At 40.4% G+C, this 26,471-nt stretch overlaps 1 protein-coding gene across 1 annotated transcript in view; it reads left to right on the top strand.

Annotated features, from left to right (window-relative positions):
- The first annotated feature begins 240 nt into the window (after positions 1–240).
- OSTF1 (osteoclast stimulating factor 1) overlaps positions 241–26,471 on the top strand; it is a 46,153-nt gene continuing 19,922 nt past the window's right edge. The window contains exons 1-2 of the mRNA XM_019736664.2: positions 241–479; positions 21,314–21,360. Of these exons, the coding sequence (XP_019592223.1) occupies positions 446–479; positions 21,314–21,360 (81 nt within the window). The 5' untranslated portion in view covers positions 241–445. The remainder of the gene's footprint in view (positions 480–21,313; positions 21,361–26,471) is intronic.

Here is a 26,471-nt window from a genome sequence, read left to right on the forward strand (position 1 = left end):
GAGCGTGGCCCCGCGCGCGCCACGGCAGGGTCTGGCCCTTTTTTGTCGGGGGCGCGCGCGGCCGGCCGGCCCCGGCGCGAGCCCGCGGCGTCCTGGTTCGGCTCCCGCTGGTTCCGCCACCTCGCGCGCCGGCGTGCGCGCCGCCCGCGCTCCCGCCGCGCCGCAGCTGCCAGCCAGGGAACCAATTAGCGCTGGGCAAAGCGGCGGCTACTTCCTCGTGGGCCCGGTCGCGCGCTCTAGACAACTCGGGAGGCTGCGGGGTGGGGCGGGGACTGCGCCGAGCCTCTCTGCCTGCGTCCACTGGTGCGACGGCCAAGGGTGGGCGCAGGTCCTTGAAGGCGCACCACTGCAAATTAAACAAAAAGAAACTTGGGGTGCCGGTTGGCGGGGCGTTCGGTTGACTTTTCGTGCGTGGTCCGTAGGATCAGCTGCTCCAGGAAGCGAGATGTCGAAGCCGCCACCCAAACCGGTCAAACCAGGTAAGGGAGGTGCTCGCCGGGTCCCCTGACCGTCTCGGTGCCCTGCGCTTCCTATGCCACTTGGCAGTGCAGACCAGGCACGTACCCAGCCCCGGAGCCTCGCTGTCGAGATCCGACCCCCCAGAATGGGAGTCGTTAGCTTTGTTGCGTTCACGAAAGGGAAGGGATCGTTTTGGATAGCAAGAGGATTTCGAGGATTTTTTAAAAAGTTTATTTTTAAAGAGGAGTCGCCTTCAGTTTTGCAACGCTGACATTCGCTGCAACTTTCAAGCCGGTGTCATGGCTACGTCCCATTGAAGCTTTCCTGGAAGACAGGGCCATTGATCTCCCTTTAAAAAAGAAATTAAATAAATGCCTTGAAATTGTCTTTTAGCCACTTCCTCTTTTTTTTTTTTTTCCAAGTGTGTATCTGTCAAGTTAGAGTTCTTGACCGGCCAGAGCAAACGGGAAGTGCGCTGCTTGCAGGGCGGGGTGGGTGAGCGAGTCTCCTTTGGGACTTTTGAGAGGAACAGCGTTTGAAATTGACCTCAGGATCTTGGGAAAAGCGTTTAGAAAATTCTGTACTGGGCTTAGTGGCGAGAAGAATCTAGGCTACGGCAGAGTAATCTCGGTTATTTCTATTGGGAAGTGTCACTTTATTACGCAGTCCTGCGCCTCCACTCTTCTAGTGGATTTCGCCTGCTAAACTGGAGACGGTGCGATTCCTAAGTTCCTCAAAGCCATTTTCTTGGCCGATAGTCTTGGTTCATTTGTGACTCTATTCTTAGAGTATTTTCTGTGATAGGGAGACACGAAAACTTAAAGGGGACTGACGTATTTCAATGAAACACGAAAACTTAAAGGGGACTGACGTATTTCAATGAAATACTGTAACAAACTCTTGCGTTCTTTTAGTAGGTAATTAGGGGAAACGTAGGGAATGGAAAATAAATAGCCCTGACATACTCTCAGGTTTTTTCTTCCAATCTCATGTAACTTTAGTACAGAGTACAGCAAGGCTGAAATTTATCCATTTACATCAAATTTCGAAGTAACCTTGGTTGCAAGGCATAGTTTCAGTGATTTTTTTTCTCGATTTTTCTAAACTTTAGTCAAATACTACAACTCTCATGATTCTTCAGTTTTCTTTTTTTGCCTTCATACATTCTCAGTTTCAAGTCATTTTATTTGAAAATTATGTACATACTCACATATATGGAACAGTGATTCATTGAGGACTTCAATTTGGGTGGGCGGGGTGTGGAGGAAATTGCTGGGATTTTGGCTCTGCTGTAAGCAAAGATGGGGCGTGGTTAGAGTTGGGCTCTGTGCTTCTTTACATGTGGAATCTGATGAGGAATTTGCGTTTTAAGTAAATATGTAGGAGGCGGTCCCTTTCAAAACTCAGATGTAAATCAGAACCTCAAGCATCCAGCAAAGCAGAGTTGTTCTTTGATAGCCAAACAGAGTAAGCATGTCATGAGTTTTTTCATCTTTCTAGACATTAAGTGGTGTCTGTGCTGCGGCTGGAGGGGCATTGACAGTGATGTGTATGTGTGTGTGCACGAGTGTGTACATGAGTGTATATAGTACTCGTGTATATGAGTACTCATGCACACACAGGTGTGGTTAAAGATCATGGTGTTACCAGTTGGGTATAAACTCCCAGGAACCATTTTTGTTGTCTGACACTACGGCTTTCTCCGTCTTTTCAGCAAATCAGAAAGCAAATGGTTGAAAATGACTGCTTTTTAGAGAGAGCTGTGAGTCCACCTCATTTGTACATGACATCCAAACTCAAATAAGGTCACCATAGAAATCGGTTTGTCAATGTACTAATTTACAGTGTGAAATACTGCTTTCAGTCAGACTTGAAACTTTGTGTGGTCTGGTTTAACTGAAAACAGAACTGTCCTATTATAGTTCTGGCCCACATTTACTGTGTGCCAGGTCCTGGTCTAATCATTTTAAATTCATTAACTCATTTACTTCTTACAACAACCCTGTGAGGTGAGTACCATTATTGTTCCCATTGTACAGATCGGGAAATGAAGGCAAGGCACAGAAAGATTGAATAACTTGCCCAAGGTCAGCAGCTGGATGGGGAGGAGCGGGCAGGATTATTAGAACCCAGGTAGTCTGGCTCCGGAATTTGGATTCTTAACTACAAAGCCTTTCCCCACAGTGTACCATTCCCATGGTCTTGTGTATTTTAGAGCGGGTGGGCAGGAAGTAGAAAGGAAAGTGCGTCTGGCCTTCAGTCAGACTTTATGGTCACAAAAGCACATAAAAGTCACTGCCTGGTTGGTAGCAGCAAGGAGAGTGGTACTGAGCTTTACTCTCTTGTCCTGCAGGCTACATGGGTAAAAATGTCTGAAGCAAGCTTGGAATTGGGGGTAGGGAGGTTTATTTAATTTTTGGTTTTTTCATTTATTTATACCCTGCCTCATCCCAAATGAGAGTAAAAACAGATAAAGAAAGCAGGCTTGTGTAGAGGGAGGGAAGAATAGTAAGAGGAAGCCAGAGGAAAAGTTAGCTTTCAGATACATGTGTGGTAAGGTCCTACAGAATTCTTAAAGGAGGGCTGTAGTTTTGGCTCTCAGCTTTAAGCAGAGAGATAAAAGCTCAATTACAAAATTCCCAGTGTTCATAAAATTATATAGTATTACTTGCTGGGAGAAGACTTATTTCAATGCCACTGAGACCTGAGATGAGATTCTCCCATGGTTCTCTTTAAAGTGTTGGAGTGGACTGGTCATCTCTACAAAGAACACAAATGGGACATCATAGCGGTCGTCCCTATAGCTTCCTGCAAAGCAAGATCTGGGCAGAATAGCAATGACTCAATTCATAGGCAGCACTAAAAGGAGGGGAGCTAGGCAGGACAAAGGACTTATTGGAAGATTTTAATAGCAAGAGACAGTAAGCTATAATGTGGGCTAATGTAGCTATCGGGATGATTGGCATGCACCCCACAAGGGGACCTTTTTGGAAAGGAGGCTACCTAGGTACGCCCCGGTCAGATGCTTGAGGGAAAGCTCTGCCAACCTAATTTCCTTTGCATTTTCTTAATTTCCTTCCTGAGGTTATACCAGGGGTCACCTTGTTTGGGATTCTGGTCACAATCAAAATTTGCTTGCTGAACACTTCTTAATACATGCCCCTTGTAGTTTAGGCCCTGTGTTAGACACTGGGGTTCCAAGCAACACCAAAGTAAGGTCTCATTCATGAGTGTCTTCAGTCTAATGGGGGGGGGGAATTTATGTATCTACAGAAAATACTTTAGATTGTCCTATTTCTACAATTGGATGGCTGATCTTACCCATTGAAAAAAATCTTGCATTATAATTAAAAATGAAAATAATATTTTTATTATTGAAAATTTAGGAAGTACCGTATAGAAAAATAATAAATATATAGAAAATATATAAAAAAATCATTCCTACTTATCATCTAGTGATAACCACTGTTTCCTCAGGATGTTTTTTTTTCCTTCTTCAAATCCATTTTATTCAAAAAAAAATCTATTGAATTTCATTGAATTATCTTCAGAGTGGTGTCTTAGTTTCCATTTTAAGTTCGTTGCTGTTGGTTGGCATATGTTTCCTATAGTCTGTGTAGTATTGCCTGTGCTCAGCTTGAAAAATCAATTCTATCATATTTTAACCTTTCCTTGGTTACTGACTTTTTTTTTTCTTCTGTAGGGTCATTTCTGGCCATTCAAGGTTGGTCATTGAAATTCTGCCCTCTTATTGTTAGATATGTCACTATGGTACTCTGTCGGTTGTGTCACAATTTTGTGGTCTTTAGCTCATTCTTTATGGGACCCTCCTTACCTTCTGCTGAACTAGTCCAGCCTCTCAGCTCTATACACATAAGCCCTTCTGTTCCTTTCAGCCACCCTCAAAAGCCTTGCAGTTCAATTAGGGTGAACCCACCTGGTCTGTTGGGGTGTAGAAAACAAATTATGTTCTCACAAATCCTTTTTTAAAAGTGGCTTTATTCTGAGACTTGATATAAGAGTCACCAAATGATACTGAATGAGATTTGGGTTAGAATTATTGCATTCTAAGCAGATTTGATAACCCTCCACTGTAGTTGGAAGCCTGGTGTCTGACCTGGACCAATTCTTTTAAACAGCTTATTGATTTTGGTGATGAAAGTAAAACAGCATAAATATTTCTTGTGAAATATAAATTCTTGTGAAAATAAATTCATGGGACTTTGAAGAAGCAAATGTCAGTGTTTTGTGTTCCTTTGTATACACGGTAAAAACATCATAAACTTCAAAGATGTCACACATACGCTGCTTATGTAACACCTTTGAGAAGAAAACGGTCTTCATCTGAGACGATCTGAATTTTTGTGTAATTTTTTCCTCTGAATAAATGAATTAATCAGAGGGGCTCCATTTATAAAGTTTGAAAAACATCTTGAAAATTACAGAATGATGATGATAGTACTAGTTGGCGTTTATTTGACCCTAAGTAAGTGTCAGGCACTGAGCCAAGAACTTTAAATGCTGTATCTCATTTGATTACTCTAACTGCCTTAAAAGGTGGATCCTAATATCCCCATTTTTATGGATGAAGTAGGACTTGGTAAGGTTAAGAAAACTACTTGAGGTCTCAAATGTAGAAAGTGGTTGGTATAACCTGGGAATGGAAAACGAGCCTTAACTAGAGTCTGTGTTTTGCGCAGAGAAACCTGTGAGGATTCTATTAGGTTGGACGAGCTTTGTTGGGGCAGTCACCTTCATTAACTTAAGCAGTTGTAGTTTTTGCATGTACTTTGCATAACTCTCCTCTTTCATTAGATCTGTATTGACTATTAGACACTTTTTGAGAGTAGCATAATCATTTATTTCTTTGTAACTGCTTAGCAACTAAACTTTTTGTGTATGACAGATACATAAAAAGTCTTGATACATAGTAAAGTCTTTGTCTGGAAGAAGGTGGGGAGGACTGGTTGGGCACATCTTGTAGCTTCGTTATGAAGTAGCAAAGGCAGGAGGCAGTCAGTGCCCATCAGCATTCCTTTTGGAAATAATGAGGTCCTTCCCTTTTGCGTTTTCACCGTTACCACTGCTTGACTTCATTGTGACTAGTGACTAGCTTTTCTGACACATCTCTGTAAGGGAGACAGAGACTTTTTATCTACCCTTTTAGGTTCTGTCTGGGTCCTGTGAATTAAACTAACCAAAACCCAAACCAAACCAAAACAAACAACAGACCCAGATTGACAGGAGAAAAAGTCATACAAATTTAATTGATGTTTTTAATTTTATGTGTACAAGGGATATACAGAAAAGAAGTGAAAACCCAAAGAAGTGGTTAGACTTGAAAGCTTATATATCATTTTAACAAAGGGTGATATGTTGTGGAGAAGGGACCAGACAAAGGAAATGGGCTTCTAGGGGGAGTGAATTGTGGGAAGGTAAATGTATGGTGAAACTAATAGAAGGTAAGAGTTATTTTAGTAAGGTTTGTTTATATAGACTTATCTAGGTACCATTTTCATCTCCAGGAGTAAGAGTTGTTGTCCTCTTTCTTATATAGGGGGGCAGGCATGTTAGGAGGTATACCTTCCCAAGGGGAGTTTATGCCCTGCTTTTAGGCAGATAGGGAGAGGGCAAAGAGTTCTTCCTGTGTCTGCTTTTTCTCAGTTGCCTTCAGCTCAAAATTCTTATGCCAAAGTGGCATATTTTGGGGTAGCAGATTTTGATCCCCTTTACCTCATACCTCATGTCTGATGAAAACCACTGCCAAAGTTGTCCCCCTTTGCTTGATGCCCAGGGGAAAACAAAATATATCAGAGAGAGACAGAGAATCAGACAGAGAAACCTCCTTTCAGTGGCCTGATGTTAGTTAAGTCAAGATTCTCTATCAATTTGTCAACCATACCACAAAGCTAGAAAAAAAAATTCTCTGTCAAACAAATTAAAGGAGTTTGGGGAAAAAATTTCAGATATCAGTATTGAGAGAGTTTCCTGGTTCTTTTGAACAACCACATGGTACTCTACTGTGTTTATTTAACCAAACCCATATTAATAAGCATTTAGGTTGTTTCCACTCTTTTGTTACAACAAATAGTGTTATAACAGCCTTGTTGCTTACCTGTGTGAGTAAATCCACAGGGGAAAGTCCTGGTGGGATTGTTGTATTGTTAGAGGGTATGTGCCTTGTCATTTTCATAGACATTCCCAAAATACTCTCCAAAGAGGTTCAACCAGTTTACCTTCCTACCAAAAGTGTGAACTTGCTTTAAACAGAAAAATTACAAAGCACGTGATAGGAGATGTTCTCAAAGTGAGATCAGAGAGAGCTGGGAAGTGCAAGGCAGGGAGCTTGAGAAGGTGTCACGGAAGAGGGAAAATTTAAGCAGGATCTTGAATGCTGAGTAAGAATTTGGTAGGCAGCAAAGGGGGAAAAGTCATTTGACTCGAGCAGAAATAGCTTGATATATCCTCCTATCCACCATGTTCACCTGACTGTATAGGGCTGAGCTTCTGTAAGAGAAGCTAGGGGGACTGGTGTGCATGCATGGAACTACGGGGCCAGAGAAATTTGTTCCAAATGAAAGCGAGAGCCGTTTTAGTGTAGCAGTCGGTGGAACACAGTACTGCTTCACACAGAAATCGAGAATTTAAATGTCTGCCTAACATTCCTTTACATATCTGCACATCCGTTTGTCAGAGTGTTAACAGTAGCTGTGGGCGTTTAGTTTGCAGCCATGGGTTAAAGAGGGTCACAGCTTCGAGTCACTTACACAAGTCGCTGGTGGGACAGCTGTAGCCACCTCCTTTTTATTCATTCTTGCCGGTCATTTCCCACTTGATGTTTGTGCATCTGTAGAATTTTTAGAAAGTCACAAGGCAAATTACTTAACTTACTCTTGGGGCAAAAGTTGGGGGAGTTTTGTATTTGTGCATTTTGATTAACGTGGGATTTTAAAACTTGTTAACATTCTTTAGAATTTGGTAAGTTACTTCGGTTTTGTATTCGTGGGACCAAAGAATATACTCAGTGTGGTTCTTTCAATTTGAATTCAAATTGTGGAAGAACCTAGGGATTAACTCAGTTTTTTCCTGCTAGAAGGGCCTCGGGAGTCTTTCTGGCAGCCCTGCATTTTAGAGATTTTGCTTGGTTCTGAGAAGCTCATGGGTTGTATTCCCGGATTCCCTCCCTGATCGTGGAGGAAAGACTTGAATCAACTTACTTGCGTGAGACAAATAAATGACTTTCACTGGAGAATATTCTGGAGTGACTCTATCTTCTAGGGACCTCCTAACCCAGTCCATGTTTGTGGGGAGGACACCTCCAAATTCAAGCTCTCTGAGCATGGTGAGAGCACCTAGGCTCAGAGAAGCCCCTCTAGCCTGCTGGCACAGTTGGCAGGTATCTCAGACCCCAGATTTGGAAGATTCCGCAGTCTCATATTTCCTTGCTTGAAAACCAGACTCTTATGACTCTATCTAAAATGTTGTCTACCCAGGTTTGCAGGGTTTTCTGGCTGCTTTGGGGGGCCTCTTGTTTCGATGAGTCAGTGCAAGTTTGTCAACAGGAACCCTGGGAGGACCTAAACTGAAGGTATTTTCACTGGTTTTGGAAACTGGCTGTGAAATGTTGCAAGGAAGCTGGCTGTGAAATGTTGCAACAGAAACTGTTCCCTCCAAATTTCATTTTCTGAATGTTGTGCCAAACTTGAAACTGTTTTCAACTTTATTTTTCTTTTGGAGAATCAATCATTCTTTTTCATTCCTCTGCACTCAGGTTCTAAATCTGAGTCGTCCAAGAACTGCCAGCGAGAACCTGGGCCTATGTTAAGGTGAAATGTGAAGGAGGAGTCGCCACTTCCGGTGACTGCCCACTTCCTCTTTCAAGGAGCCTAGCCTGTCCCATTCACAGGGCTGCTTCTGATCCTTGCCTAACGCCTTCCCACTCTCAAAAACCAATTCTGGGGCTAATACCTAAATATTGGGGCTCTAACGGGTTCCTAGGACTTGCCACTGGCTTGGTAGAAGCTCTGTTCTCTATAATGGGTTCCTGCCCATTTTCCAATTCTTGGTTGGTACTGGCTCTCTCTGATGTCTTCACATCTCTTCTGACACACTCTTATTGACTGGACTGAGATATCTGCTTCTTGGTCTGCCCGAACCCTTGCCATTGGCCTGCTTTTTCCTGCTGGGACGCATGCCCCATATCTTTTAGACCTTTTGCTCACTCCTGTGCCTTTCAGATGTACTATGACTCTAAGATTGGCCTGGGTCTGTGGCAGCTGTTGGATGGATTTACCCCTGGGTGCCCTTCCTTCCTCACATCTCACCTTAGGCAGACCTGAATACCAGAGCCACTTGTTGTTTGAGCTTTGATTATGGCACCGCAGGTGATCAGCGCCATGTGCCCAGAGAGCCTTGCAACAACATCTCAGTCAGGACCATGCCACAGACCATCTCATTCTTCTCTGACATCACCTGGAACTTGGTTTCCTCTGATCTCAATTCCATAGGTCTCTGAGGACAAACTCACTCACTGCTTCACATCTGATGAACACATTCACCGTCCGTGTTAAACCAATCATTGATTTATCATAATCCCTTTGCCAAAGGTGCTTACAGTGAAAAATGAGATAAGCCAAAACAAGCTCCATTTCCTTCAAGGGATGCTCTTTACAAATGAACTACAGTTCCCCCTTCTCCATGATTTGACTTTTCATGATTTCAGTTACCCACAGTCTGATAACATTAAATGGAAAATTACCGAAATAATTCATAAGTTATTGATTGTGCACAGTTCTGAGTAATGTGATGAAATCTTACACTGTCCTGCCTGGGATGTGAATCATCCCTTTTTCCATGGTGTCCACGCTGTATATGCTACCCACCTGTGAGGCGCCTTCTCGGTTATCAGATCGGCTGCCTTGGTATCACAGTGTTCCTGTTTGATAACCTTCATTTTACTTAATAATGGCCCCAAAGCACAAGAGTAGTGATGCTGGCAGTTTGGATATGCCTAAGAGAAGTGCTTCCTTTAAGTGAAAAGGTTTGCATTTGTAGGAAAAAACGTAACATGGTGTATATAGGGTTCAGTACTATCTGTGGTTTCAGGCATCCACTGGGGGTCTTGAAACATATCCCCCCATAGATAAGGGGACTACTGTACTCTTAACGATAGGACTTTAGGCATAAAGACGGGCTGATATTCTAGGACTAAGCTGTGATTGGGAGGAGGAGGCAGAATATACAAATACTAATGGGTAATGAACGTTACCTTCGGGGTGAAGTTCTGGCCGCAATTTTTTTTTTGTTAACTTGCTAGATCACTTTGATAAGTCAGTCCCTAGACCTCTCTGGGCCTGTTTCTTCACTTGATTCTAAATCTGATTCCAAATTTTTATTACCTTAGACTGACTTTTCAATAATTCTTCTTCTTATAGAATCCTGGAACATTTTCTTTTTTTTCTTTTTTTAATACGTTTTTTTGTTTTTTATTTTTATTGGGAAATATTGGGGAACAGTGTGTTTTTCCAGGACCCATCAGCTCCAAGTCAAGTCGTTGTTTTCAATCTAATTGTGGCTGGCGTAGCTTACTGGCCCATGTGGGAATCAAACCGGAGACCTTGGTGTTATGAGAACGGTGCTCTAACCAACTGAGCCAACCGGCCACCCCATAGAATCCTGGAACATTTTCAATGCTCAGTGCCATGTGAAGGCCAACGTATGGAGGAATTAAATACTTTAAAGGCTTTCATAAGCCCAGATTTCTATGACAAATAGGGAGAGAGAGGAAAGGATGCGAAGAGTTTTAGGGTCGGGACATAATCATAATTAGGTCTGATCTGATTTTACTTAGGCTCTAGCTACACAGAGCAGCGGAGTTGTTTTGTTTTTGTTGTTGTTTTTTGTTTTGTTTTGTTTTTGCAGCTGCTTAGAGGAAGAGAACATTGGGGTGGCCATGTCGAAATGTGTCTGGACCCTACATGCACGGACTAGGAGACCCTTGCAAAATGTGGTCATTCATGAGTGGCCTTTGAGATGTTGAGGATTTTAAGTTTGAAAAAAGCTAATTATAACTTTATTTTAGTAGAAATAAGTGTTTTTTAAATGATTTATTGTATATGTTTGTCTTTATTTTTTTATTAAATTTATTGGGGTGGCACTGGTTAATAAAATTACATAGGTTTCAAGTGTACACTTACATAATACATCATCTGTACATTTCATTGTGTATTTACCAGCTAAAGTCAAATCTTCTGTCACCATACATTTGACCCCCCTTTACCCTTTCCTGCCACCTTCCCTTTCCCTCTGGTAACCATTAAACTGTTGTTTGTGTCTATGAATTTTTGTTTGTTTGCTTGTCTTGTTCATTTGTTGCTTTCAGTTTTATATCCTACATATGAGTGAAATCATATGGTTCTCAACTTTTTCCGTCTGACTTATTTTACTTAGTATGGCTAATTGTAACTTGGCAACATTAACTCCACAGATTTGAGATCTAAGAATATATCTTTAGCTAGTTTTTAGAAATGAACTCTGTGCAAAATATTGTCCAGAATCCTCCTTTCTTTGACATTTTTTTCCTGTCTTTTTTAGAGGTAACAGTTTTAAGCCATGAGTTCAAATTGAGACCCAGTGTTTTACAAATTATTTTATTCCAGGAAGGAAGGTTTTCAGTTTCAGTGCTTCTCTCTGGAAGAGGGATGATTCTTCCTGCAAGAAATTGGTTCTCAGCCCACTCATCGCTGTCAGTTAATGTAGTTCTCACAAGAAAACAAAAGCCTCTTTTTTTTTAAAGAAACCATTTATATACTTATACGGATTCTGATATAATTACAATTTTAATAACATAGAATTGTACTGATGGGTATAAGTTTTATTGCTAAAACTTTAGAATTGAAACAAAAAAATTCTGTTCGTAGTTAAAAACTATTATGGTGCTCTTGAATATTAATTTTCCACAGACTCTCTTTAAAACCATAGTTTAAAGAACTGTAATTTGTTAGGACAGATGACAAGAAAAGATGGGTTCCTTCTACAGCTGGACAGTGGGTACCAAAGGAGGGCAAATTCCTAGTAATTATTATGAAAACCTGCAATTTTAGATGACTGCTGCATATTGGTAGAAAGCCACTGCCGTAGACAGTGCTGAGTTTTCCCTCTTCTGTTCCTGTGTGGGCAGAGGTTATTTTTACTGTCATAAACAACAAATAGTTCTCAATAGTTCTCTAACAGCAGGCTCAAGGGTTTGGGAGGGAACCTGGAATATTCCTAGAAGTTTAAGGGCAAATTTCAATGTCAATCTCTTGCCTTCCCCCACGCATGACCCGATGTTCACAAAAAGACAAATGATCTTCTGGGTGCCCATTAATAAAAAAGAGTTAAAATTCATGAGCAACTTGCCACCTCAGAAATGGGCGTGAAAGGTGACGTGGGCCTTGGAGTAGCTGAAGTTAGTCACCCAGTTTAAGTGTGTGACCCTCAGCTCCTGAGTAGGCCTTGAGTAGAGGGGACATTTTTGTAAGAATGGCCCTGTAATTACCCTATTTTAATTACAACTGCAGAAAAACCATAGCTTTTCGTTTGCTGACCTTTATCATTCTCTAGGGAAATTCTAGGGCCTTCTCTGTCATTCTTTATGGACTTGATTCTCTTGGGCCCCTCTACCTTCTCCCCAAATCTGATCTGGTTTGGGGAAATTACCTGAACATTATTTGACCTTTTCTGGGAGTCTCTTGGACTCCTTGGGTTTTCCCAGACCTTCTAGACTTCTGTCTAGCTCTCCTTCCCATAAACAATCTTAACTTTCAGAATCAGGCAAGCTGGGAGGAGGAACTCATGCCCTGGGGTGTCCTCCTGCCTGCACTGCCTGGGCTGAGCCTTCCGCGAGATGCCAGGCCTGGCTCTGGAATGTCCAATGGGCGTAGTTCCCACTGGAGGTGTCATATCCAACATTTCCAAGGCCCCCAGACAAAGCTCAGCACTTTCATAACAGAAACAAGACCGTTAGGAACACTTCGTAAACTTTTTGGAGGAGTACTGCTGTGTGACTTAGAGAGGATGCAATTAAGGAAACAATTTCTAGTTTAAAGGCTGTTGTCTTAGTGAGTAGATGATCTTGGAAGAAACGAATGTCTTAGGCATCTTGTTGGTTTCCACTTCTCTGTGTTTGGTTCTGTTATAATTTTTGATAAGGACTTTTGTGGAGTCTCTGGTATGTGCTACAGAAAAAAATCTGAATCCTTTTGTTTTCTGAACTGAGAGGGGCTCAGTTTATTGCTTATTCTTTGCTCTCTAACTACCTCTTCCTGTTGTGTTTGATAATATTACTCACACACCCAGATTTTGTATTATCATGCGAGAGTTCTAGTATTAACTAGAAATAGTAAAATACCCTCCACTACAGATTTTGTCCCCTCTATCCATCAGGTAAGCTTCAAGTGAACACCTTAATCTAGCCTAAACTCAGTTATGTGTCTAGAGATTCACTTTTCTTTTTCTTAGGTACAGTGTATATCTTTGTCCCTACATCTGGTTTTAACGGGGTTTTGTTTGAAATAATGGAGACATTTTTATCAACATGTTTTCTTGCTAATATGTGTCTTCATAAAAGGGCTAAGACCAAGGCCATTTTTCTGTTGTTGCAAATTTTTATTTCCTAAGTACAATGGTAATTTTCCAAGAAATTGGGCATTCATGAAGCCTGAAGTTTAAGCTTGTCCATTTATTATTTGCTCAAATTTTAAAAAAAATTTTTGAAATAAAATTTAGAGACCATTTTTAATATATTTTGAGAAGATTTTATTGCCAAGAGTACCAGATATCTAAATTTGATGATTTTTCATTTGGTTTCTAAACCCTGGTTATACACATTCATGTATTAAACACTCTGGCCTAGTGGTTTTTCAAGCTCTGAGTGGTGACCCAGGAATAGATCATGAAGTCAGTATAGTTAGTCATGACTAGCACGGAAGGAAGGAAGGAAGGAAGGAAGGAAGGAAGGAAGGAAGGAAGGAAGGAAGGAAAAGAAAGAAAGAAGTAGAATACAACATAAAAACAGAAAATATCAGAGTCACTTAAAGTATTTTCTGTGGAACATTTTTTAGTTTTATGAGAATGTCTGTCTATATGTTTCCTGGGTCCTGATGTGCAATATTATTTCTTAATGTGTGTCTCAGAATAACTGAGAAACGTCTACCCTATTTGTGTTCTTGTCCCTGGCCCAATCTCTCACTATTTCTTCTGCCAGGCTCCAGGTACATTGATCTACTTGACATTCCTGGACAACTTTTCATGGCGTCCAGCCCCTCTGTCTATATACGGCTTTGTATTCTGGGTCTGTCTTACCCTGCTCCCTGCCCCTCTTTGAGTTGATAACTGCTGTTTCCAAAATCAAAGTAGATGCCACTTCCTGTCCAGCCTGCACTGCCCTAAGAGTCTCCTCACTGTCTGTGTTACGTATGTGTCCCCTGTAGTGTCACTTTTGTAAGCATACTTGGTATTGCAGTTGCTTATCTCTTCACCAATTCTTACCCCATCCCACCCCCCCCCCCCCCCCCCACCCCGTGATGAGTTCAGGGAGACCAAGGACAAAAAAAGACTCATATTAAAATAACTCTGCTGATACATAACATACAAATAACTTTTAAGCTGTCTTTCAATAGGGCATTAAACATGAATATGTTTTCCTGCTTATACGTGGAATTCCTATTCTTTATAGACAATTTAGAAAATCACCCAGAGATAACTATTGACATTTTGATGTTGTTTCCTTCCAGTTTTTCTTCTGTGCATATTTTTGTTTTGTGTAGTTGATTGTGTATGTATTACCACCAACCATTTCTACATAACACTAAAACATAAGCATATCTGTGGATCGCAAGTGGTCTTTGTTGCCACTACTCAACTCTGCCATTGTAGTGCGATGTAGACAGTATGCAGATGTTGTCTGTGTTCCAGTAAATATTTATGGATCCTTCAATTTGAATTTCAGATAATTTTTATATCTTGAAATATTCATTTGATTCCCCGCACCCATGCCACCCTAACCATTTAAAAATGTCAAACCATTCTTAGCTCTCAGGTTGCGCAAAAGCAGGTATTGCTGTCACGGGCTGGCCCTTGGACTCATCTTGCCTTTTGCAGAAGGTTGGCATGATTTTTCAGTTAAATTCCAAGGACTGAAATAATTGTCTTCCATTCATCCCTGCGGTTTCCTCAAACTGACTTTGGAAGCAGTTCATCTTGGGATGAAGGGTCTTTAAGAGCCATTGCCCCCTTTCTAATCTTTAGCCAGTGAAGACATAGTTGGCAATGAACATGTCATTTGAAATTTTGAACCCTGTTCTTTGGGACTTTTCTGGTATATCGTGGAGAAGAAATAAAAATGACAGCAGTTATGGCCCCTCAAGATGTAAAAGTAACCAAGTTTTCTGAAAGACACTGAAAAGTGTAAGCAAAGGAAAAAAATGGATAAGAAAGGCACACTGTTAATAAATAGAACCCTCTTGTCAGAAAACACACTGGCTACTGTTTCTAACGAGTCTGCCATGCCTGCAGCTGAAGTCAAGACACGTTTCAAATTCTTCAGTTTTTTTTTTTTTTCTGGATTGGATAAGGGAAAGCAGCAGGAAAGAGGTGGTGTTGGAGTAAGGAGAGATGAAAATATTTTGTTCACAGTCTTCTTTATTAATTATATCCTTTAAAGGTATATATGAAATAGAATTCCTTGGATTGGATTTAATTAATCCAATAATATAAGGATGAGGGAAGAAACTTATCCTTTACGTTGGAAACTCTTGGACATTGCTGTACTCACATGATGATTGTCTTTGCAAGGATTATATGTGTTTTATTTGCAAGAGCAGTGGGCTTTTGTGGAATGACGTGAATAAAGATAGCTTCACCAAGAAGCCTGTGCTGAGCTGACCACCGCATTTATGAGCGTTGGAATCCACAAAGCCCAGGGGAACCCTGTGTGGGCCCAACAGAGCACAGCTGTTTCCTTTCACTCCAGCTATCAAACGATAGCCTTGACTCTTGGATATTATCACATAGACTCCTCCTGTTTTGGTTTTGAGCAGAAAACATCCTGTTTCATCATGCATGTTTAATGGAATAATTTCAATATTCCTAGTAGAAATAACATTAATACTTTTACTTACCTTGACAATGTTCAAAGGTGGTGACACTTTTTTTTTCTCATACACACAGAATGTAAATTAAGAAGTTAATACCTCCTGCAAGTTAATACTTCCTGCATTCTCTTGGACAAGTATGAGAACTAGATGTATGGGTTAATTCTTATTTTTCCATGATTCTTCCGTGTTCAAATAATTCTTTCTTTTTAAAAGCTCTAAAATTGGTTATAAAGTATCTACTTTTGGGGGAGATGGGAGAGTATTATTTTTCATATGCTAGCTGAATTTTGAAATTCACAAAGTAGAGGAAATAGTAACTTTCATTCTTTAGAGTGTCCTATAGCAAATTCCCATTTTGATCAGATAGTCTAGGGCAGTGGATTTCAAACTTTTTTTGTCCTTGATCTTTAGTAAGAGACATGTTTTCCTTAATGACCTGGTACATACAAAAATACACACACACACGATTACAGGGGTACACAGAAGTTACCTTAGCCTCAAATTTCTTCCTAAATCCTAAGCTTTGGCTGACTGGCCAAATGGTGGAATGCCTACTTCACTGTCATTTCAGACATACCTAGACTTATACTAGAACAAGGATGGCAGATTGTCTAAACCAGTGTAATGGCACCAGTAATGAAAGCAAGGCATGCCATTTGAATTTATTGTTATCTTAATATTCACTTTGAGAAACAGGTTAAGTACTCTAAATGTAACTTATTCCAAATGTGCTTCATATATGAAAATTCCCTCAGTCAATTGAAAGTTTGAATGTATATTTATTATTGGAGAGCAAAATATTGCTATAATTAATGATGATGGCGAGGCTGTGAATTTTATACGTCCAAGAATTATTTTATAAATAATTATAGTTAAAAAATTATAGCAAAAATTATAGTTATGGATTGAGAATATGAATAGTGAGAGCGTACAATTACTAATAATTTCAGGGAAACCATTATGTCCTTTGTGGGATTGCCTTCAGTGACATTGCGTTATCAGCATTAAGCAAATCTTCAAGCCCAGGAGGTGAAGAGGAGGTAAGTCTTGACCTCAGCCATTTTCTATTAGGGAGGAAGGAAAGCTTACCAACTTGGTGGCAAAATCACCACCAGCAATAGCTAAGCTGACAGAGCTAGTACCAAAGTATCTAGCTTTTCCACAGATCTCATTTTAGAGAGAGCATTTATTTAGTGTTACACACTTCTCATCAGGCTGCTGTTGACAGTGCCAAGGAATTATGGTTCCTGTCCTTTTATACCAGACTTTTCAAATGGGTCTACCAGAATTTTTAAAACTAAGATTGTAATCATAATAATTTTTTGAATAAAATTTCAGATTTATTATTATTTCTCAGTAGTTCATTCTGTAAAGGCATCGTTTGGCTTTGGCAAATATTGATGTTAGTATTTGGCCATTTGACATGCTGCCAAACAAAAAGTATATTTGGCAAATTTCTAAAATAAATATCTCTCCATCCATCTATCCAGTCCCAATGAAAGAAAAATTTCACAAGCATAATTCTATTATGTGCAGTGTGCTTTGGTCTCTTCTGTTCTAGTTAATATTTTTTAAAGCTACTAAATTAGCTAGACAATATACCTGCTTATGATGTGCAGTGTAAAAATGTTGAGACTCACAGCACTTTGTATGCAGCATTTTAGTCCTACCAAAGATGCAAGGGAGATTTTCTAGTTATGTTCCTTCTCCCCAAAATGAAATGTAAGATCTCAGAAACATGTTAAGACTTATAAAAAAATGAATGAATGCTACTGCCAAATAATTTTCTATAGTGGTTGTACAAGTTTACACACCCACTGGTGGTGTCAGAGAATTTCAGTTGTTCTATATTCTTCTTAACACTTGCATTGTCAATGTTTTGAATTTTAACCATCATAGTGGGTATGTAATAGTTACCATCGTCATTTTAAATGAAGTCTTAAAAGTGTCATGCTTCCCAAATTCTTAAGCTGAGCACAAATGAAATAGTTGCTCTGTTATGGATAACTAAGGCCTGATATTTGAAAAGTCATTCCTCTTGCTGTTTATTGTATGTCTCTCCATTATAGTGAGCAGTCCCTTTTTAATGCTGTCTTAGTGACTCACTGTAGAAGCTTCTCCTTTCCTTCACCAACAGAGAATAAAGTAGGTTAGGAATTTTAGGTTTGAGTTTGTAAGCCCCAGTTCCTTCTCAGTGCTATTTCAGGGCCTTAGAGGAGCAGCAGTACACACTCCATTTGCAAACCTCAGAAACAAAGTTCTCTTACCTTTGCCTGTACCCGGCCTTGTCCCACATCCCCCTTCCCTCCACCTGCTTCAGCTGCTATGGACAGGATTCGTTTGTTGAAGTTTGGGCTCAGCCCAACTCCAGGGGAAAAGAATGTTTGGCTGATGTCTAGTGGTGGGCTCAGTCCTTCTCCGTAGGGGCAGGGTGGGGTTGTAGAGAAATGGAAAGGGCGTGCCTGGCGAGGTCAGGAGCCAGCAAAGGGAAAAGCCAGCAGGGGCCAGTTGCCTAGGTGTCATGCTAGGAATTTACTTACCTTGTTGACATCAGGAAGCCAGCCCTACTGAAATCCTTAATACCATTCACGAGCTAGTTCACGTGAGAGCCATGTAAAGCATCAAACAGAAGATTGGGCCTGTTTCCCATTTTAAATCAGGGTGAATTCCAGGGTGACTTTAGGTATTTTACACAGCTTCACTTTCTCTCTTTGTTATATGTAACGAGACCTCCATGAGAAAATGGTCAGGGTGCAGGGTGCCCTAAGCAGGCAACTCAGTTAGCCTCCCTGCTTATGAAAGAACACAACTAGTTTACATTTGTGACTCTGCCTTCTTTAAATACATTTGGAATTGATCAGTGCCTGCTCTTGATGATTTATTAAGATGTTCACTATTATTTTTCAAATGTCTGTAAGGACAGTACCGTTAGAACCCTGATTTCTTCCCTTGCATGCTCTGTTTAAACCTGTATAGAACATCGCTCACAGTTGAATTAAATATGTAAAAATAATTGGTATATTAAGTATTATTATTATATTCTTGAGAGACTATCCAAGGTTGATATAGTACTGCAGTCATAAAAGTCGTCTGTTTTTTTGAATGCAATTCTTTCTTATCCTCTGTCTGTTTCTTTTGTATTCTTTCATTTTTACTTGACTCAGGTTTGAGAATGGAATAAATGAAAGCCCAGAAATTTTATAATACATAATGTCCCAACATTAATTGATAAATAGGATTGTGTATGTGGAAGTATTTCTACAGTGTCACACAGAACGTTCCCTTGCATAACAGCCTAAAGAGTTGCCTGATGTTCAGTGTTTATAACATTCCATGTAAATCAAAATGTAAATAAATCTCCCACTTCCTTTTAGTTGTTAGCATTTTAAGTAAGACACTCACAAAAGATACAATTATAAAAATCCAGGGGTCTAGTCACACTCCAAGTATTTTTTTTCCAGGTTTTTAAATTTATGTTGAATTTTATCTATGCTCATTGAGTTGACATTGGATCTTGTTTCCAAAATTAGCCATAGCACATCCCATGCTGCCATTCCCTCAAAGGAACAAGAAAGTTCTGTCTTTATTGATTTTGGTCACGAATAGACTGCTTCCTTGTGTAACTTCTCTTTGGAAAGTTCGAAGTAATCAAGATAACTACTCTCCCCCCTCAGAAAACATACAGCTCAGCAAAAAATATTTCTCCTGGCAACTCCTCCTTCCATTTGATATTTCCTTTCTCAGTCCTGTGGGTGTGGGTGAAAAACAGATTCCAAACAAAAGTTTTCGCCTTTTCTTCTGCCTATTCACCTCCCCCTAGCAGAGCAAGAGAGAAGTGGCACTAAAATTCAGATTGCAAGAATCGTGTTTTCTTGCAGACACACTAAACAACAGGGATCCGAGCTTCCCTTCTATATTAGGGCATTTAGGGATCAAAGAATGCTTCCTACCCACCACCTCCCATGAAAGTATTTTTACTGTTGTCATTGATTTTGAAAGTAATACATGCTCAGTGTAATGGCTATAAGAATACATGTAAAACAGAATGTGAAGGTTTCCCATAATTGGTGCTGTCATTCAAGGTGTGTGTGTTGTCAACGTAAACAGGGTGGTACTTGGCATACTGTTCTATAACCTGTTTTTTTTCCACTGAATGTTTTGTAGGCTCTTTGCTATGTCAGTGTCTGCGGATTTGTCTGCAGCATTCTTTTTTAATGACTCTATCATGTGGATGAGTCAGTTGATGTACATAGTCCTCTCTTAATGGACATTATGTCATTTCCTATTTTCTGATGTTCTAAACCTGTGTCGTTCGGTATGCTAGCCACCAGTCATGTATGGCACTTTAACTTAATTCGAATTAAATAATGTTTAAAGATCAGTTCCTCAGTCACATTTCAAGTGCTCAGTAGCTATATGTGACTAGCACAGATGGGGAACTTTTCTCCATCATTGCATAAAGTCATATTGGACGGTGTGGTTCTAAACTACTGGCTTTCAGACTCTTTTGAGTGCATGTTTCCATTCCATTGTTCATCCATTCTTCATTCATTCCACAAATAATTATTGAGTGCTCCTATGTTCCCGACACTGTGCTATCTACTTGGATGTCTCATTCATAAAACAAAAATACCTGTCCTTACAATGCTTACTTACTACATTCTATCAGCAAAAGGTTTTGAGTACTCACTCCCCAAAATGTATGTGTATCTATACCTTGTATGTGTATTCTATTCTGTTGTTATATTATAAAACATGCTCAACTAGGAATGAAAAAGAGTAAGATAAAAGTGTACAGCATTTCTGAAGTAGTCTTCCTGGTTTCCATGTGAGAGCCCATTGTTCTGCATGATGCTCTTGGATGAGGGAGTTCTTCCAGGGCTGAAACTGAACTGTCACGATATTTTAAATAGGTGGTCCTAGTTTGATATCCCTTTTAAATCTGTTTCATAAAAAGACAGTTTTTCTCCTTTTTTGTGTGCTATTTATAGGCTTTTCCCTGCACTGTTTGAATTTATTCTTTTACTTACATATTCACATAGCAAGCATTTATTAGCTTCATACTACATATATGCCAGGTAGGTGCCAGGAAATTGAGAAAATCAGGGTGCCTGTCTTCAAATCAGTTATTCTAATACAGGGTGTAGTGGAAATGCAGCAAAGAGGCAGAAAGCGAGATACTGTTTGGCAGCACGAAAGACACCATTCATGAACACAAGCACCTCTTTGCTTAGTTATTGTACTTTGTTTTGAAACTTAATGGGATCACAGATTTCTCCAACATGTTCTATTTTTCTCAGTGGTATTTTCTTTTTCTGGGGGAAAATATAAAATCCATTCTTAAAACCATTGATTTAAGAATATTAAAACACTGTGAATTGTCACTAAGACTCTATGTTAAATGCTCACATTTCCATTTTTAAACTGAGATCTTAGTGTTGGGAGAGCTCTGTATAGGACAGAAGGTAAGTATAAGCAATTAGGTAGCTTCCATTGTTTGGGAGGAGAAAGCAAAATCATCTCAGCGGTGTGTGTTTATTCATGCTTTCATTTGACAAGTATTTTAAAAATTCCTTTTATATAGAAAAAGCACTTAATTCCAAGATAAATTTCTCGCATGGGCTTTTAATTAGGGAATTCTGAAGACTATAATGGATAATAGTATTAGAGCAAACTTGGAAATGAACTGATCATGGGTTATTTTTCCTCTCTTTTAGGGCAAGTTAAAGTGTTCAGAGCTCTTTATACGTTTGAACCCAGAACTGTAAGTATTCAGTTTTTTAACATTAAAATTAGCATAAAAACCTACGGTGCTTTCATTTAGATACTGGCCTAAACTGCCTGCCTTTAATAGCCCTAAATAATTCATAGGAATGGATGTTCAGTCACTGCCCACTGCAGTCCAGAGTGTGAAAGCTAAGCCCCTCAGTTGATGTGCGTGCCCTTCTGCCTGAAGGTCATGTTGTCCGTCCTGTGCTGCTTCTCCCCATGCGGTGACACCGTCTGCTTTAAAATCACAAAGTTACTTGCATATAAAGTATGTGACCCTGTCTTAGTCATCTTTCTGCTGATCTTCCACTTGAACTGCTGCCTCAAACTACATTATGATGGCACCTTCTACCAACCACCCAGAACAATTTTGTACGTCTCTGCTGTATGTATTTTCTGTTGTTAGAGTTTTTGGTGTCCATCCATAAATCCACCCATCCAGCCATGGTTTAGTGAGCACTTACTGTGTGCCAGACACTGGTGCAGGCCTTGGGGGTAGTGCAGTAACCAGAGAAAGGATGGTCTCACGGAGCTCACATCCTAGTGGAGAGAGACGGAGAGTAAGTAGGTAAATGACTGTGACTTCAGGGCCTGAGTCCTAGGAAGAAAAATAAGGAGGGTAAGGGGCAGCAAGGCTAAGGGAGGAAGAGTGTTCTTTTGATAAGGTGTGTATGGATGGCCTTGCTATAAAGTGACATTTGAGTAGGGCCCTGAAAGAACTGAGGGTGCAGAAGAAACAACCAGTGCAAGGTGGTTGCTTAGTGACTTCTAGAAACAGCAGGGACGACAGGGGCTAGGAAGCTCGTGGATAAGGCAGAGGGAGGCAGGAGATGAATTCAAGGAGGTTGGGTCATGTGGGGCCTTTTGGGTCTCATTTGGAGTTTTGTCCTGGGTAAGAGGGAAAGCAATTGGAGGGTTTTGAGTACAAGAGTGACTAGATAGCTAAGTTTTAGAAGAATCACTCTATCTGAGGTGGAGACAGCCACCTAGGAGAATAAGGATGGAGGCAGGAATTCCAGGCAGGTATGAGGCAGAGGAGAAAGAAACCAAGAAGGAAACCTGTTATCATTGACTTTGTAATGTCTGTAAACTAGAGATGAGAGCCTTCCTGCCATGGGCAGCCAGCTTCCTGCCCTGGGCCCTGCTGCTCCTAGAACAGGTGGTACTGAGCAGTGATTCACTGCCGTCAGGCTGGGGCCTGCTTTCAAACCTCAAGTCTGTCATTTACCCACTGTGCGCATTTACCTAACTATATGACCGTTACCCTGTATTTGAAAATGGCAATGATATTAAGCATCCTGTGGTAGAACATTGCTGTGAGCGTGAAATGAGATGATGCCACTAAATGGCAGCAAGTCATACAGTTAGTGTGGGATGTGTGCGTGTGCAGATTAGTTCTCCCAAGACTTTGTAAATAGAATGTTCCTGGGACAAGAAAGGCCTTTGGTGGTGGGTAGAGGTGATTCTCAGTTTCTTATTCCTGTTGCCAAGAGGTTCCAATGACATCCCTCCTGTGCTGGTGAGGGTGGGAAATGGGCAGTGTGACAGTCTGAGAGGGCTGCTATAACAAAGTACCATAGACTGTGGTGCTTTTTCAGCTTAACCAACAGAAAGTTATTTTCTCAGAATTCTGGAGGCTAGAAGTATGAGACCAAGGTTTCAACAGGGTTGGTTTTTTCTGAGGCTTTCTCCTGGGCTTGGAGATGACTGTCTTTCTTCCTGTGTCCTCTGTACTTGTCTGTGTCCTAATCTCTTCTTCTTGAAAGGACACTAGTCAAATTGTATTAGAGCCCACTCTAATGACCTTATTTTAACTTAATTAATTCTTTAAAGACCCTATCTCCAAATACTGTCACATTTTGAGGTGAATTTGGTGTGGGAGAGGGGACACAAAAAGGTAAGGAAGTATGAGGCCCAGACAATGTTGTCTTTGTCCCCTGATCACAGGGTGGGCTATCACTTTGTGTCTCTGATTGTCCAAATCAATTATTTCCTAGGTTGCATGACCCCTGAGGTAAACAGGAGTGGGAGAAGGCAGGTGGTCATCAGCTGCCCTCCTGGGCCAGTCAATGAATAGACCATTCTTTGCTGCCTCCCTAATTCTAGAAAGGAACCTGTGTGTACTCTTGACATGTGAAGTGACTTCTGACTGTGTTTTGTCCCCCCCCCCCACCCCCATTGTGTTTGTTATCCTTGTCCTTTCTCACTGACCTCCTCCTTTGGTTGCCCATGACTTTTAGCAAATATGTTTGATTGATATATTAATTACTTTAATTCACTTTCAGTTCTGCTCCAAATTAAGTCTCTCTACTGCTTTTTATCGTAGTTATTATTGAATGCGTAGGAGAAAATAGACACTTATTAATTAGGTTTTTAAAATATTCTGTATTTTTTAATATCCCTGGTCCCAAGGATCCTAGTTCTGCAGAGAAATGCTGCTAATTCATCCTGTATGTACTGGGTGTTCAGTGGTTCACCCAGACTACCCCACACCCTGCTGTCCCCACTCTCTGCCCTTTTCCACCTCCCTTCAAAGATGTTAAAGGTAGCCTCTAGTTCTGTAGGTCTTTCTGACTGGTTAAGTGCCTGTACTTGTATTTTGAATATCATCCCAGAACTAGGTTAGTTTCATATTCTTTTTCTGAATGAGAATTTCTGTTGGACAATCCTGGAAGCTCAGTTTAGTCTTTCTCTCTCGTGACCAGTAGCTATCTTCTCTAGTAGGATAAATGTACCAGGGTACATCCGAAAGTGACCTGGTCCCCATAAAGTCATCGGGACCAGGCAAGATGGAAAAGCTGAGCTGAACTCGGTGGGATCATTGCTCACATGTGCAGCACCCCAGGGAGGCCTGAGTCCAGTTTTTCACTACTACCCCACCCTCAGAAGTTAGGGAGAGCAATGTCCATTCTACTGTTGGTGATCTACTGAACAGGTAGAACATTGGGCAGCTTGTGACTCCTGGTTCTTCCTGCCAACCCATTTCTCCTGTCTTACTTAAAGGCAAGTGAGTCCTGGCCCCACCCAGCATTGTTCTTATTTCTCACCCAACCCCCAATCCAATCACGTATCATAGACCTGCGAGACTGGATAGGCCAGTGTAAAGAACAGCATTTCCTGTGTGGTTAAGTGGGTTTAGTATTGATTTCTAAAAAGAAACCAGCAGGACTCTGCTCTGTCATGTAATGTTTGCTGGGCATCTCTAGTTTTATAGCACAAGGTGTAGAGGAAGGAACCCAAGAATGGGATTCTAAAAGCTGAAGTAGGAGCCCAGCCCTGCCACTCACTAACAGGGTGATTTGTGGCAAGTTCTTCAACTCTCTAAGCTTGGTTGAGATGGAGATTATATCCATGACCCAGCCCTGGGATGTTGTGAGGATCAAATGAAATAAAGTAGACTTTGCAGGTATAAGGTGCTGCTGTTAGTTTTGTTGTAATGCGTTATGTGGGGTGGGGAAAAGAATAGGTATTTTCCTTGGCTACCATCTTTTATCCATGTCATGACACTATGATGACCAGTAATAGCTATTCGTGACCCTTCCGTGTGAGAGAAGGCATAGGTGATGGTAAAGAACAGGGACTCTATAATCTGACTGTTGTAGTTCAAGTCTGGGGTCAACCACGTACTAGATCTATGGCTTAGACAAGTTGCTCACCTATAAATGTGCCGCTAAGAGTAGTGCCCACCTCATAGTGTTGCTGGTGAGGGTTAAATTAGTTAATATGTGTAAGTGTCTAGACCAATGCCTGGGACATACTAATACTACAATAAGTGTTAAATACAAAAATCTAAAAAGTGTTAAATAACAATATGGAAAATTTGATTTTTTTTCCTTTTTATTAATTTTTGGGGCTCCAGATTGACAAATATGAAAAATTTCAAAAGTATCCCACAGTTTTTAAAAATTTTTCCATAAAGTATATATTTGTAGAAACCAACAAAATTAATGCCTTGGGAATTATACCTTACCAAGAATATATGGGACAGGAATGAGAATATACGTTAACCAAGTTTGTACTCATCACTATAACATCCCAGTGGCCGACAATGTACTTGTTCTGATACCTTGTGGTTCTTCAAGGAGAGAGGAAAGGAGGAATGTGGTTAAAAACCGAAGAATAAGCTGGAAATAGCGAAATGCTTACTTGATTGTGTCACTATTTTCCCATTTCTGTTCCATGAATAGGATGCCAGGAATTTAAAAGTAGATCCTCATCGAACAATTTACGTCAAGTGTCCTGCAAGTGGTTTCTTAATGGAAAGTGTGAATATTGTCGGTAAAATGAATGTTTTAAAGTCATGAAATTACCTTGTTATCTATACTGCCACCAATGGTCTAAAAAACTCGGTAGACCACCCCCTTAGCTAGGTTAGGAAAAACTGCCCCTAGATTCATGGGAAGGAAATATTTTACCAGTAGTAAGTGCATTGTGTGTCTGGGAGCTGTGGAATAAAAAGAGAATAAACTGTCCACTCTCCTTTCTTAGGGTGAAAAAATAGTGAGACCTTTTTTCACCTGACTGAAATCAACTGCCTGTTGTTGCCGCAATTGAAAAACAAGTTTGATTTAATAGGTGGCTTGTGGCAGACACCATTACTGAACAGCAGACATTAATTAAAAATCCAAAATAGCACTGAGAAGTACCAAAATGACCGTACTTAGTGACATTTTGCAAATGATGCACTTTACCAAACCACGCAGGACAAGAATTATTTAAAAGACATTAAGAGTGTTAACTGTTCTTGGCTTCTTATTGCCCTTGAGATAAAAGTCACATAACATAAAATTGACCACTTTAAAGTGAGCAATTCAGTGGCATTTAGTACTTGCACAATGTTGTCAGCTACCACCTCTATCTAGTTCCCAAACATTTTCATCACCCCAAAAGAAACCCCATGCCCACTAACAACTTACTTCCCATTCTTCTGGGCTTTATTCCTTCTTTTTTTTTTTTTTTAATGAGAAAGGCTATTCACAGGAATTGTGTGTGTGTGTGTGTGTGTGTGTGTGTGTGTGTGTGCTTTGTTTTGTTTGATACTTTTTCAAAATGTGTCTTTTGGTTTCAAGGGTGAATGATCTTATTAAATGAGAACATTTAGGCAGT

Source organism: Rhinolophus sinicus, linkage group LG04 (genome assembly GCF_036562045.2).
Source record: "Rhinolophus sinicus isolate RSC01 linkage group LG04, ASM3656204v1, whole genome shotgun sequence".
Lineage (NCBI taxonomy): Eukaryota > Metazoa > Chordata > Mammalia > Chiroptera > Rhinolophidae > Rhinolophus > Rhinolophus sinicus.